Source organism: Mytilus galloprovincialis, chromosome 1, assembly GCF_965363235.1.
Source record: "Mytilus galloprovincialis chromosome 1, xbMytGall1.hap1.1, whole genome shotgun sequence".
In the NCBI taxonomy this organism is placed as follows: Eukaryota; Metazoa; Mollusca; class Bivalvia; order Mytilida; family Mytilidae; genus Mytilus; species Mytilus galloprovincialis.
In genome coordinates, this window is record NC_134838.1 from 116,706,969 (window position 1) to 116,719,182 (window position 12,214).

Genomic DNA, 12,214 nt, shown 5'->3' on the forward strand with positions numbered 1-12,214 from the left:
AGTCTTATAAAATCTGCATTAAATAAACTTAAGATAAAGAGCAGAAGCAACAAGAATGTGTCCAAAGTACACGGATGCCCCACTCGCACTATCATTTTCCATGTTCAATGGACCATGAAATTGGATAAAAAATATAATTAGGCATTAAAATTAGAAAGATAATATCATAGGGAACATGTGTACTAAGTTTCAAGTTGATTGGACTTCAACTTCATCAAAAACTACCTTGACCAAAAACTTAAACCTGAAACATGCACTTTCATTTTCTATGTTCAGTGGACCATGAAATTGGGGTCAAAAGTTTAATTTGGCTTTAAAATTAGAAAGATCATATCATAAGGAACATGTGTACTAAGTTTCAAGTTGATTGGACTTCAACTTCATCAAAAACTACCTTGACCAAAAACTTTAACCTGAAACATGCACTTTCATTTTCCATGTTCAGTGGACCGTGAAATTGGGGTCAAAAGTTTAATTTGGCTTTAAAATTAGAAAGATCATATCATAAGGAACATGTGTACTAAGTTTCAAGTTGATTGGACTTCAACTTCATCAAAAACTACCTTGACCAAAAACTTTAACCTGAAACATGCACTTTCATTTTCCATGTTCAGTGGACCGTGAAATTGGGGTCAAAAGTTTAATTTGGCTTTAAAATTAGAAAGATCATATCATAAGGAACATGTGTACTAAGTTTCAAGTTGATTGGACTTCAACTTCATCAAAAACTACCTTGACCAAAAACTTTAACCTGAAACATGCACTTTCATTTTCCATTTTCAGTGGACCGTGGAATTGGGGTCAAAAGTTTAATTTGGCTTTAAAATTAGAAAGATCATATCATAAGGAACATGTGTACTAAGTTTCAAGTTGATTGGACTTCAACTTCATCAAAAACTACTTTGACCAAAAACTTTAACCTGAAACATGCACTTTCATTTTCTATGTTCAGTGGACCGTGAAATTGGGGTCAAAAGTTTAATTTGGCTTTAAAATTAGAAAGATCATATCATAAGGAACATGTGTACTAAGTTTCAAGTTGATTGGACTTCAACTTCATCAAAAACTACCTTGACCAAAAACTTTAACCTGAAACATGCACTTTCATTTTCCATGTTCAGTGGACCGTGAAATTGGGGTCAAAAGTTTAATTTGGCTTTAAAATTAGAAAGATCATATCATAAGGAACATGTGTACTAAGTTTCAAGTTGATTGGACTTCAACTTCATCAAAAACTACCTTGACCAAAAACTTTAACCTGAAACATGCACTTTCATTTTCCATGTTCAGTGGACCGTGGAATTGGGGTCAAAAGTTTAATTTGGCTTTAAAACTATCGTAGGTGGGGCATAAAAATGGGATTAACAGATAGTTACATTCTTTCCATATAGAACCTGTGACCCATAATTAAGTCATCCTTGATACCATTTGCGAGTATGGTCTTGAGAAAACTATGATAGTTTGTCAGAAGGGGACGATAAATGACTGACCAGTGTTAAATCAGAGCCATAGCTCTTGCATGTAAAAGAAACCCTTGTAGATTTTGAAAGAGCAGGCTATAATGACGCTACAAGGCAGCACTTGCACCCCCAAGGTGGAAAGGGATTAATATATGTTGCAATAACTTGTTTCCCAATCCACTTTAAATAAATTGTTTAAACTAAGTAATCTAATTCATCAGGTAATTAAGTTTGGATATATGACCCCTTTGACCAGGTGAGCAGAAATTTTAATTAGGTAATGAGTTGAAATCTGACAACATTACTGATATATGGTTCATATAAGTTAAACATTTACCTTTTTAAGAGTATATTATCAACCAAAACACAGAACAAACAAAACAATTATCATAATAGAAAAAAAGTATAATTTTTAAAAAGCAGAAAAAATATAATACTTTAAATTGACTTTCAACTTACGCCCAGTTTGTGATAAAACAGACATACGCCTTTCTCTTGGATTTCCATGGTCCTTACTTGGACGACGCGGTTTTAATTCTTCTTTAACCATGTTTAATAATTTAAGTTATAAATTTAACAGTTTGTATATTTTTTCCAATGATAAATATATCACAAGACCTTAACATGAATAATTCCAATACTTTTCAGTCTTTTAAATTTCACTGAATATAAACACGGATCAAACACATTTATCCTTTATTCATATAAACTAGAAATTTTAAATGTTCTTTATGTAGAAAAAGTTCCTGCAGTCCAGTAGATTATAAATCAATGACTGATTTCCAAATAGCGTTACTAGTCCTGCCAAACAAGTGACAATACATAAAGTTTTCCAATAATGATTCTTTTTCCTCTGATACACTGAAGTAGGTTTACATCAATTCTCCACAGCAGGACTAATTCTCATATAAAAGAATATCCACTCCACAAAATAAGTAGATTAACTTTTCATTTCAGACTTTTCTTTAATGAGTATTTGCACAAAACTTCCAATCTACACAAAACTTTATCTGTCAATTATTTTTAATAAAAACTGATCCCATCTGAATATGTCAATCGTACAAAGACACGTAATTAAACAATTATTATCACAATATCTCTACTCAATGTACTTTGTCAACCAAAACTTAAAAATACAGTCAATTCTGTGTTTAGTATGCACAGGTATTGAGGATCTACACGATCTATCTTACAACGACAGTTTAAACACCCGTCATATAGACAAAATCTCTCACTCTGATCTCATCATGACCAAGGTAAGCTTCATACTACAATTTAGTACAATCCAACTTAAAAAGTGTCAATTTTATAATCTATGTTTTGTCTTTTATAATAATTTGAATAAATATTGTTATACAAATTGCAATTAAATACATTTACTATTTAATTTCTAGAATTACAGTATGCTGATTATATTACATTGTTAAGATGATACTTATAAAATATATATCTTTTAAAATCACATTACAAAGTACTAGTTAAATGGCTGAAATTTATACCATCTATAAATAATTGTTCCCCCTTTATTTATACTTATTCAATTTAATTCCCAAATGGAATTTTCAAATAAATTCAATACAATTTTATTACACAACCTCTGATACATTCAATAAAATGTCATTTGAAACTACAATTAACATTTGAGACGCCGCACAAATTATTTTATCTTTTTATGCCCCACCTACGATAGTAGAGGGGCATTATGTTTTCTGGTCTGTGCGTCCGTTCGTCCGTCCGTTCGTTCGTCCGTTCGTTCGTCCGTCTGTCCCGCTTCAGGTTAAAGTTTTTGGTCGAGGTAGTTTTTGATGAAGTTGAAGTCCAATCGACTTCAAACTTGGTACACATGTTCCCTATGATATGATCTTTCTAATTTAAATGCCAAATTAGAGTTTTGACCCCAATTTTACGGTTCACTGATAGAAAATGATAGTGCAAATTTCAGGTTAAAGTTTTTGGCTTCAGGTTAAAGTTTTTGGTCAAGGTAGTTTTTGATGAAGTTGAAGTCCAATCAACTTGAAACTTAGTATACATGTGCCCTATGATATGATCTTTCTAATTTAAATGCCAAATTAGAGTTTTGACCCCAATTTTACGGTTCACTGAACATAGAAAATGATAGTGCAAATTTCAGGTTAAAGTTTTTGGCTTCAGGTTAAAGTTTTTGGTCAAGGTAGTTTTTGATGAAGTTGAAGTCCAATCAACTTGAAACTTAGTATACATGTGCCCTATGATATGATCTTTCTAATTTAAATGCTAAATTAGAGTTTTGACCCCAATTTTACGGTTCACTGAACATAGAAAATGATAGTGCAAATTTCAGGTTAAAGTTTTTGGTCAAGGTAGTTTTTGATGAAGTTGAAGTCCAATCAACTTGAAACTTAGTATACATGTGCCCTATGATATGATCTTTCTAATTTAAATGCCAAATTAGAGTTTTGACCCCAATTTTACGGTTCACTGAACATAGAAAATGATAGTGCAAATTTCAGGTTAAAGTTTTTGGCTTCAGGTTAAAGTTTTTGGTCAAGGTAGTTTTTGATGAAGTTGAAGTCCAATCAACTTGAAACTTAGTATACATGTGCCCTATGATATGATCTTTCTAATTTAAATGCTAAATTAGAGTTTTGACCCCAATTTTACGGTTCACTGAACATAGAAAATGATAGTGCAAATTTCAGGTTAAAGTTTTTGGTCAAGGTAGTTTTTGATGAAGTTGAAGTCCAATCAACTTGAAACTTAGTATACATGTGCCCTATGATATGATCTTTCTAATTTAAATGCTAAATTAGAGTTTTGACCCCAATTTTACGGTTCACTGAACATAGAAAATGATAGTGCAAATTTCAGGTTAAAGTTTTTGGTCAAGGTAGTTTTTGATGAAGTTGAAGTCCAATCAACTTGAAACTTAGTATACATGTGCCCTATGATATGATCTTTCTAATTTAAATGCCAAATTAGAGTTTTGACCCCAATTTATGGTTCACTGAACATAGAAAATGATAGTGCAAATTTCAGGTTAAAGTTTTTGGTCAAGGTAGTTTTTGATAAAGTAGAAGTCCAATCAACTTGAAACTTAGTATACATGTTCCCTTTGATAAGATCATTCTAATTTTAATGGCCCAAATTAGAGAATTTATTCCAATTTCACAGTCCTTTAAACATAGAAAATGATAGTGTGAGTGGGGCATCCGTGTACTGTGGACACATTCTTGTTGAATATATTTTAATCAAATATTCAATTATGAACCAAAAAAAGCATCCTTCAGAGACCAACTTGAGAGGTAAATATTATTTTAAAAAGAGGATACATATGAACATGTAATCTAAAATTCTGAGCAAATTCTTTCAGGTAGGATAGCAAAATTTGCCCCCAAAATGAAAGTGTACTGTTTCTAGTCATAAAATCATAAAACCAAACAAATTGACCAAATATGAAAAGTGGTTCAAATGATGCTACCTATGGTGTACATGAAGACACAAAGTGTTAAAATTAGACATCATTGAGATGGGAGCCATCTCTGTGGGCCTGCTGTGAATAATGTGTGGTATCTTTACCATAGAACAAGAGGTTGTCAACTGAAACCAAAGATTTTGACCTTGACCTTTGACCTATGAAGTTGTATAAACATTATGACACAAACTCTGGTGTTAGTTAATATACATGTTAAATATAAAGTATGAAATTATAATGGTTTTCTAGATATAGATCGCACATAATGTGATACGGACGGACAGACGGACAGGACAGTACGGACCGACAGACGGACAGGACAGGCTGATCACTATAGAGTGATCCAATATTTTACAGGGCCCTAATTATCTGGTACATTCTTATAACTTCTTAAGAATGAATTATCAATATAAACAAACCTAGCCAAAGTCAAACAGATCTGAAAATTGGCCACAATGACCCTTATGAGGAATTGAACTGAGGCTTCTACTGTTGAAATATTACAGATATTTGTTTAATGAACCTTTAAGTAACTTTACTAAACAATTATGTGTTAAATTTAGGTTATATATAAAATATTGTTTAATAAACTGTGAACTTCATAATCCAAGAAAGCAGTGCTAAAATAGCATCTTTTTATCTTTAAGTGCAAAACTGAACCAGTGTCAGGCGCGGATCCAGAGGGGGGGTTCCAGGGGTTGGAACCCCCCCTTTTTTTTGGCCGATCAATGCATTTGAATGGGAGCATATAGCTGGAAACCCCCCCCCCCTTTTACTCTGGGTTGGGAACCCCCCTTTTTAAAATGGCTGGATCCGCCCCTGAGTGTGATAAAAGATAACCCAGGATCTTGTGTTGGGCATTATTAATTTTAAGTTCTTAGTGTGCAAAATCTATGTGAAAATGGTCATAGTAAGGTGCATGCAGAAAGCTAAATGGAACAATCAACCCTGTCGACAGATTACTAGGGCCTATGTTGACCTTGATACAAATTCAAATCAATATTCCACAAATGTAACCTTTTAGGTCAAATTCGTGTTGTACTAACTTTATATAAGCAATAGCTGAAATTCATATCTGCTAGTATCTCTTATAAACTAGAAGTATTGTAATTAAAGCTCGCAAAAGAGGGCATAGTTCTTTTTTTTAATTGTTTGTGTCTAAGCCTTGTACCGGTACTAGCTATAATCAAAATAATCGGTAAAAAATGCAAAAATTGGGAAAATTTGTCATTACAGAGCAATAACTCCAATAAGGTGTCCATTAATGATTTAGTCATACATCTTATTTGTAGATATGGGCTTGCTGATCATTTTACTATTCAAAGTTTTTTATCTATCTATTATAAATATATAGATATTAATTTTTTCATATCATCCTATCATCTTGGATACTATATATATTATAGATTAATAAACTTTGAAAAAATGCTGTCAAAGTGCAACAACTTACAAATAAGGTCTGGATTGGCAATTTTGATCCTGATGTCTTATTTGTAGATCTTGTCTTATTTATCATTTTTGCTATTTCCATATTGTTGTCTATATAATATAATACTATGGCAAAAATGAAGAGGAAACCAATCATAGTTAAAAGGGCAATAACTCGTATTAGAAGTCTTTTGAGAGTTTTGATGTCAAAGACATAATGTCAATCTCATCATTTAGAACTTTTTAGAATCAGTCAGATTTTCTCTTTATATAGCGGTTTTCAAGATTATAGACAAAAATTGCATTTTACTTAATGTTTTATTTCTGGCAATGTTTGTTGGCAGGCAGGGTCATACGGGACATATTTTTAAACTAGATACCCCATTTATGATTGTGGCCAAGTTTGGTTAAGTTGGCCCAATGAACCAGGTGAGCTACAACATTAGTTATTTTTTATATTAAGAATAAGTAAAACTAGAGGCTCTAAAGAGCCTGTGTCACTCACCTTGGTCTATGTGCAAGTTTAACAAAGGACACAGATGGATTCATGACAAATTTATGTTTTGGTAATGGTGATGTGTTTGTAGATCTTACTTTACTGAACAATCTTGCTGCTTATTATCATCTCTTTCTATAATGAAATTGGCACATTGGTTACAGTGAAAAATATTTTGTAAAAATTTACAAAAATTTAAAAAATTTATGAAAATTTATAAAAATTGTTAAAAATTTACTATAAAGGGTAATAACTCCTTAAGGGGTCAACTGACCATTTTGGTCATGCTGACTCATTGGTAGATCTTACTTTGCTGAACATTATTGCTGTTTACAGTTTATCTCTTTCTATAATAATATTCAAGATAATAACCAAAAATGGCAAAATTTCCTTAAAATTACCAATTCAGGGGCAGCAACCCAACAACGGGTTGTCCGATTTTCTGAAAAATTTAGGGCAGATAGATCTTGACCTGATAAACAATTTTACCCTCAAGTCAGATTTGCTCTAAATGCTTTTGTTTCAGAGTTATAAGACAAAATCTACTTTTTACCCCTATGTTCTATTTTTAGCCATGGAGGCCATCTTGGTTGGTTGGCCGGGTCACAGGACACAATTTTTAAACTAAATACCCCAATGATGATTGTGGCCAAGTTTGGTTAAATTTGGCCCTGTAGTTTCAGAGAAGATTTTTGTAAAAGTTAACGACGTCAGACAATGACACCGGAGGCCGGATGCAAGTGATGAGAAAAGCTCACTTGGCCCTTTTGGCCAGGTGAGCTAAAAATGGGGTCACCATCCATTTACGTTCACAATTTGCCTTCAAAAGATACATACATTTTTGTAAAAATACTTATTTTCTGTTGAACTGATAGGATAAAAAGAGGTAATATCGAAATAACTAGAGGCTCTAAAGAGCCTGTGTCGCTCACCTTGGTCTATGTGAATATCAAACAAAGGAAGCAGATGGATTCATGACAAAATTGTGTTTTGGTGATGGCGATGTGTTTGTACGTCTTACTTTACTGAACATTCTTGTTACCTAGTTATCTCTATCTATAATGAACTTGGCCCAGTAGTTTCAGTGGAAAATGTTAGTAAAAATTTACAAATTTTATAAAAATTGTTAAAAATTGACTATAAAGGACAATAAATCCTTAGGGGGTCAATTGACCATTTCAGTCATGTTGACTTATTTGTAAATCTTACTTTGCTGTACATTATTGCCGATTAAAGTTTATCTCTATCTATAATAATATTCAAGATAATAACCCAAAACAGTAAAATTATTTAAAATTACCAATTTAGGGGCAGCAACCCAACAACGGGTTGTCCGATTCATCTGAAAATTTCAGGGCAGATAGATTTTGACCTGATAAATAAATTACTCTAAATGCTTTGGTTTTTGAGTTATAAGCCAAAAACTGCATTTTACCCCTATGTTCTATTTTTAGCCATGGCGGCCATCTTGGTTGGATGGCCAGGTCACCGGACACATTTTTTAAACTAGATACCCAAAAGATGATTGTGGCCAAGTTTGGATTCATTTGGCCAAGTAGTTTCAGAGGAGAAGATTTTTGTCAAAGATTACTAAGATTTACGAAAAATGGTTAAAAATTGACTATAAAGGGCAATAACTCCTTAAGGGGTCAACTGACCATTTCGGTCATGTTGACTTATTTGTAAATCTAATTTTGCTGAAAACAGTTTATCTCTATCTATAATAATATTCAAGATAATAACCAAAAACAGTAAAATTTCCTTAAAATTACCAATTATGGGGCAGCAACCCAACAACGGGTTGTCAGATTCATCTGAAAATCTCAGGGCAGATAGATCTTGACCCGATTAACAATTTCACCATGTCAGATTTGCTCTAAATGCTTTGGTTTTGAGTTATAAGCCAAAAACTGCATTTTACCCCTATGTTCTATTTTTAGCCATGGCGGCAATCTTGGTTGAATGGCCGGGTCACCGGACAAATTTTTTGAACCATATACCCCAAAGATGATTGTGGCCAAGTTTGGATTAATTTGGCCCAGTAGTTTCAGAGGAGAAGATTTTTGTCAAAGATTACTAAGATTTACAAAAAATGGTTAAAAATTGACTATAAAGGACAATAACTCCTAAAGGGGTCAACTGACCATTTCGGTCATGTTGACTTATTTGTAAATATTACTTTGCTGAACATTATTGCTGTTTACAGTTTATCTCTATCTATAATAATATTCAAGATAATAACCATATAACGGCAAAATTTCCTTAAAATTGCCAATTCAGGGGCAGCAACCCAACAACCGGTTGTCCGATTCGTCTGAAAATTTAGGGCAGATAGATCTTGACTTAATAAACAAGGTAACCCCCCTGTCAGATTTGCTCTAAATGCTTCGGTTTCAGAGTTATAAGCCAAAAACTGCATTTGACCCTTATGTTTTATTTTTAGCCATGGCGGCCATCTTGGTTGGTTGGCCGGGTAACCGAACACATTTTTAAAACTAGATACCCTAGTGATGATTGTGGCCAAGTTTGGTTAAGTTTGGCCCAGTAGTTTCAGAGGAGAAGATTTTTGTAAAAGTTAACGACGAGGGACGATGCTGGACGCCAAGTGATGAGAAAAGCTCACTTGGCCCTTTGGGCCAGGTGAGCTAAAAATTAAAAAACAACATTGATTGAAAAGAAAAATTCTTGTTCCTGGATGTTAAGAAATAAATAGCTTGGTTTTCTTTAATCAAATTTGTTAACAAAATCCTGAAAAAAATTAATAACCAATATCCTCCTTTACAGTTTGCAGTTATATCAAATATGAGAATAACATTTATTACTGGTCAATGTAGATACAATACAATTTATAAGCACACACAAAATGGTTCAATTTAAAGTTATTACAATTATAAAAGTCCCATTAATCACCTATTATTATGTTAATTAAACACCTGGACTCGGCAAATCAATCTTTATCTCGTTTATTTTTAAGTATATGCCATACAAAGTTATTCAAATGGTAGATGTATTGAATTGTTGTTCCACATGCACAGAGATAGGGTCTTACACATCCATAGAGATCATGAACTAGATATTCACTTGGATATTGTAACAACCACTGTGTTCATTGACAGGCAGAAAGATAGATCAAAATTATTTCTCAGTATAACATAGGTAGCACATGCCTACAGATGGGGTATGCAGTACCTTGGTTAAATACCCATAGAAACATATCCTAAGAATTCTTTTGGTTTGTATGGCATTTATACTAGACAACAAAATGTCAAAACAGATTAGTATTGTTCTACTGGTTGCTTGTATGTATTCATTCAGAATTTCTGTGTAATTTTAAAGATAGTTATATATTTTAAGACATAATAAGTATAAAAGGTAATATCATCTATTAAGACTTCATTTCTAAGAATATTTTCTTATATGCACCTTCAGGTGTGGATCAAAAAGGGGGGGGGAGAGAGAGATCAATGCATTTGAATGGGGGCCATGTAGTTGGAACCCCCCTTTGTCCTGGGTTAGGAACCCCTCTTTTTTTAAATCCGCCCCTGACCTTTAATTTATTTGAACTAAATATGTTAATTTTGGTGAACTTGCTAATTTGTATTACACACAGACTGTAAAAATACCAATGAAACTGTAAAAGAGAAATAAACTTTATTTACATCATTTTTGATAGAGACATTATGAGATGATATTTGATTCATTGCATTTTTCTCTCCTGTGACATCTCCAGCTTCTTAAAAGTTAAAAACTGATGTCAATACATAATCTCTTTTTGGTCATTTATAAAGATTTAAGAAGATGTGGTATGAGTGCCATTGAGACAGAATGCCTTAATAAATGCACAAGTTTGTACAAGCTCAAATTAATTCAAATTAGAATACCTTTTTTCTCCTTTTCTGTAATGAAACTTAAATTATCAAGCTCATATTGCTTTATTTTTATTCCTTTCATGTTTTCTAATAAATTCAAATATGTAATGTTGAACTCATAACAACACTGGAGTATAGAAATATGTAATTTAATAAAAAGATATTAAATTCTCGTTACCTTTAAAAATATGATAAATTACATGAATGGTTGAATATAATTTCAAACCAGCAGGATGAATAATTTATTCTTTTTATATTCTGATGTTGTTTGTTCAGAATACACAAATGCTCATAACAACATAATCCAAAGGATAAACATAAGTAAGGGGAGTAACTCTATGTACAATAAATACAAAGCTTTTTGAAGAAAGATAATAAACAAAATGTATCTATTATCATATCAAATTGAATATAATGAGAATGATAATAAGGGTAATACTTAGTATCAAAGATGTAACAACTATAATGGCCAGTGGCAGATCCAGAAATTTCCATAAGTGGGGGCCCACGCTTCAGTGATTCCCTATATAAGCAACCAAATTTTTTCCCAAAAAGGGGGGCCCGAGACTATCAAGATTAAAAGCAGAACAAAATCGTTTTGTTCCTACTGTGTATTGGTATAAATGTATATCATCATTAGAGCTTTGCACAATATAGTGCAAAAATTAAAATGTGAAATTTGCTTTTACCAGAATTTATGAACAAATATAAAACAACAGTTCACCCAAAAATTTTGTAAAATTTGAACCATTACCTTACATTTAAAAAAAAATCATGTTAATGATGGTTGTACTTGCACAAATATATACACAAATATATTTTTTTTTTTTTTTTTTTATCTATATCTGATTTCTTGTTCTCAGATAAAAATGTGGTTTAGCTGTATTTTCATACTTTTCCCATTTTCCATTCATTTATATTTTGTAAATTATCTTACGTCTAGTTCCATTAGTCCCTGTGATAGAGACCATGGACTGTTTCCTATCACCACCTCTCCTTGAGGATGCTGAGGGAGGAGCAGAGTTATGTTTCCTCCCACTAGATACAGGATTAGACACTAATCCTATTTGTACAGACATTCTCCTTTTGGCAATAGGGTCCATCTTCCAAAGTTATCAAAATTAATCAAAAGTTTCTCACAACACTAAAAAATGTTAATGTTCTTTTTCCAGTTTAACAAAAGTGACATACAAGTTAACTCCCCAATATAGTGCTTCACAAATAACATAGGAATAAAAACATTTCACTAGTAAATATTGGTAATATCATCCACTTTTCCACAGTCTGCTTCTTGTACAATTTATTATTCATGTGTACATATAAATTCTTAAAAAATAGTATCCCCCAAAAACAACCTCTTCTATAAATTCACATAGTCTTCAAAAGAAGACAGAAGAATGAAATTTTTAAGTTAAGTTTGTGTTGTCTGTAGACATAGTTCCTTCTTTTATTCAAATCCCAGGAAATTAACCTTTAAAGGATATATTACAATGTAAATTTGACAAGCTAA

At 32.4% G+C, this 12,214-nt stretch overlaps 1 protein-coding gene across 5 annotated transcripts in view; it reads right to left on the reverse strand.

Moving 5' to 3' along the window:
* The window catches only part of LOC143053538 (MYCBP-associated protein-like), a 61,741-nt gene that overhangs the window by 23,923 nt on the left and 25,604 nt on the right, over positions 1-12,214 (reverse strand). The window contains exon 1 of one of the 5 annotated variants that reach the window (XM_076226338.1): positions 11,642-11,922. The exons of 3 other annotated variants lie outside the window; for them this stretch is intronic. In XM_076226338.1, coding sequence (XP_076082453.1) covers positions 11,642-11,807 — 166 coding nt within the window. In that variant the 5' untranslated portion in view covers positions 11,808-11,922. Of the gene's footprint in view, positions 1-1,919; positions 2,433-11,641; positions 11,923-12,214 lie in introns of those variants that run through there. One more of the 5 variants, XM_076226358.1, reaches the window with a different exon arrangement.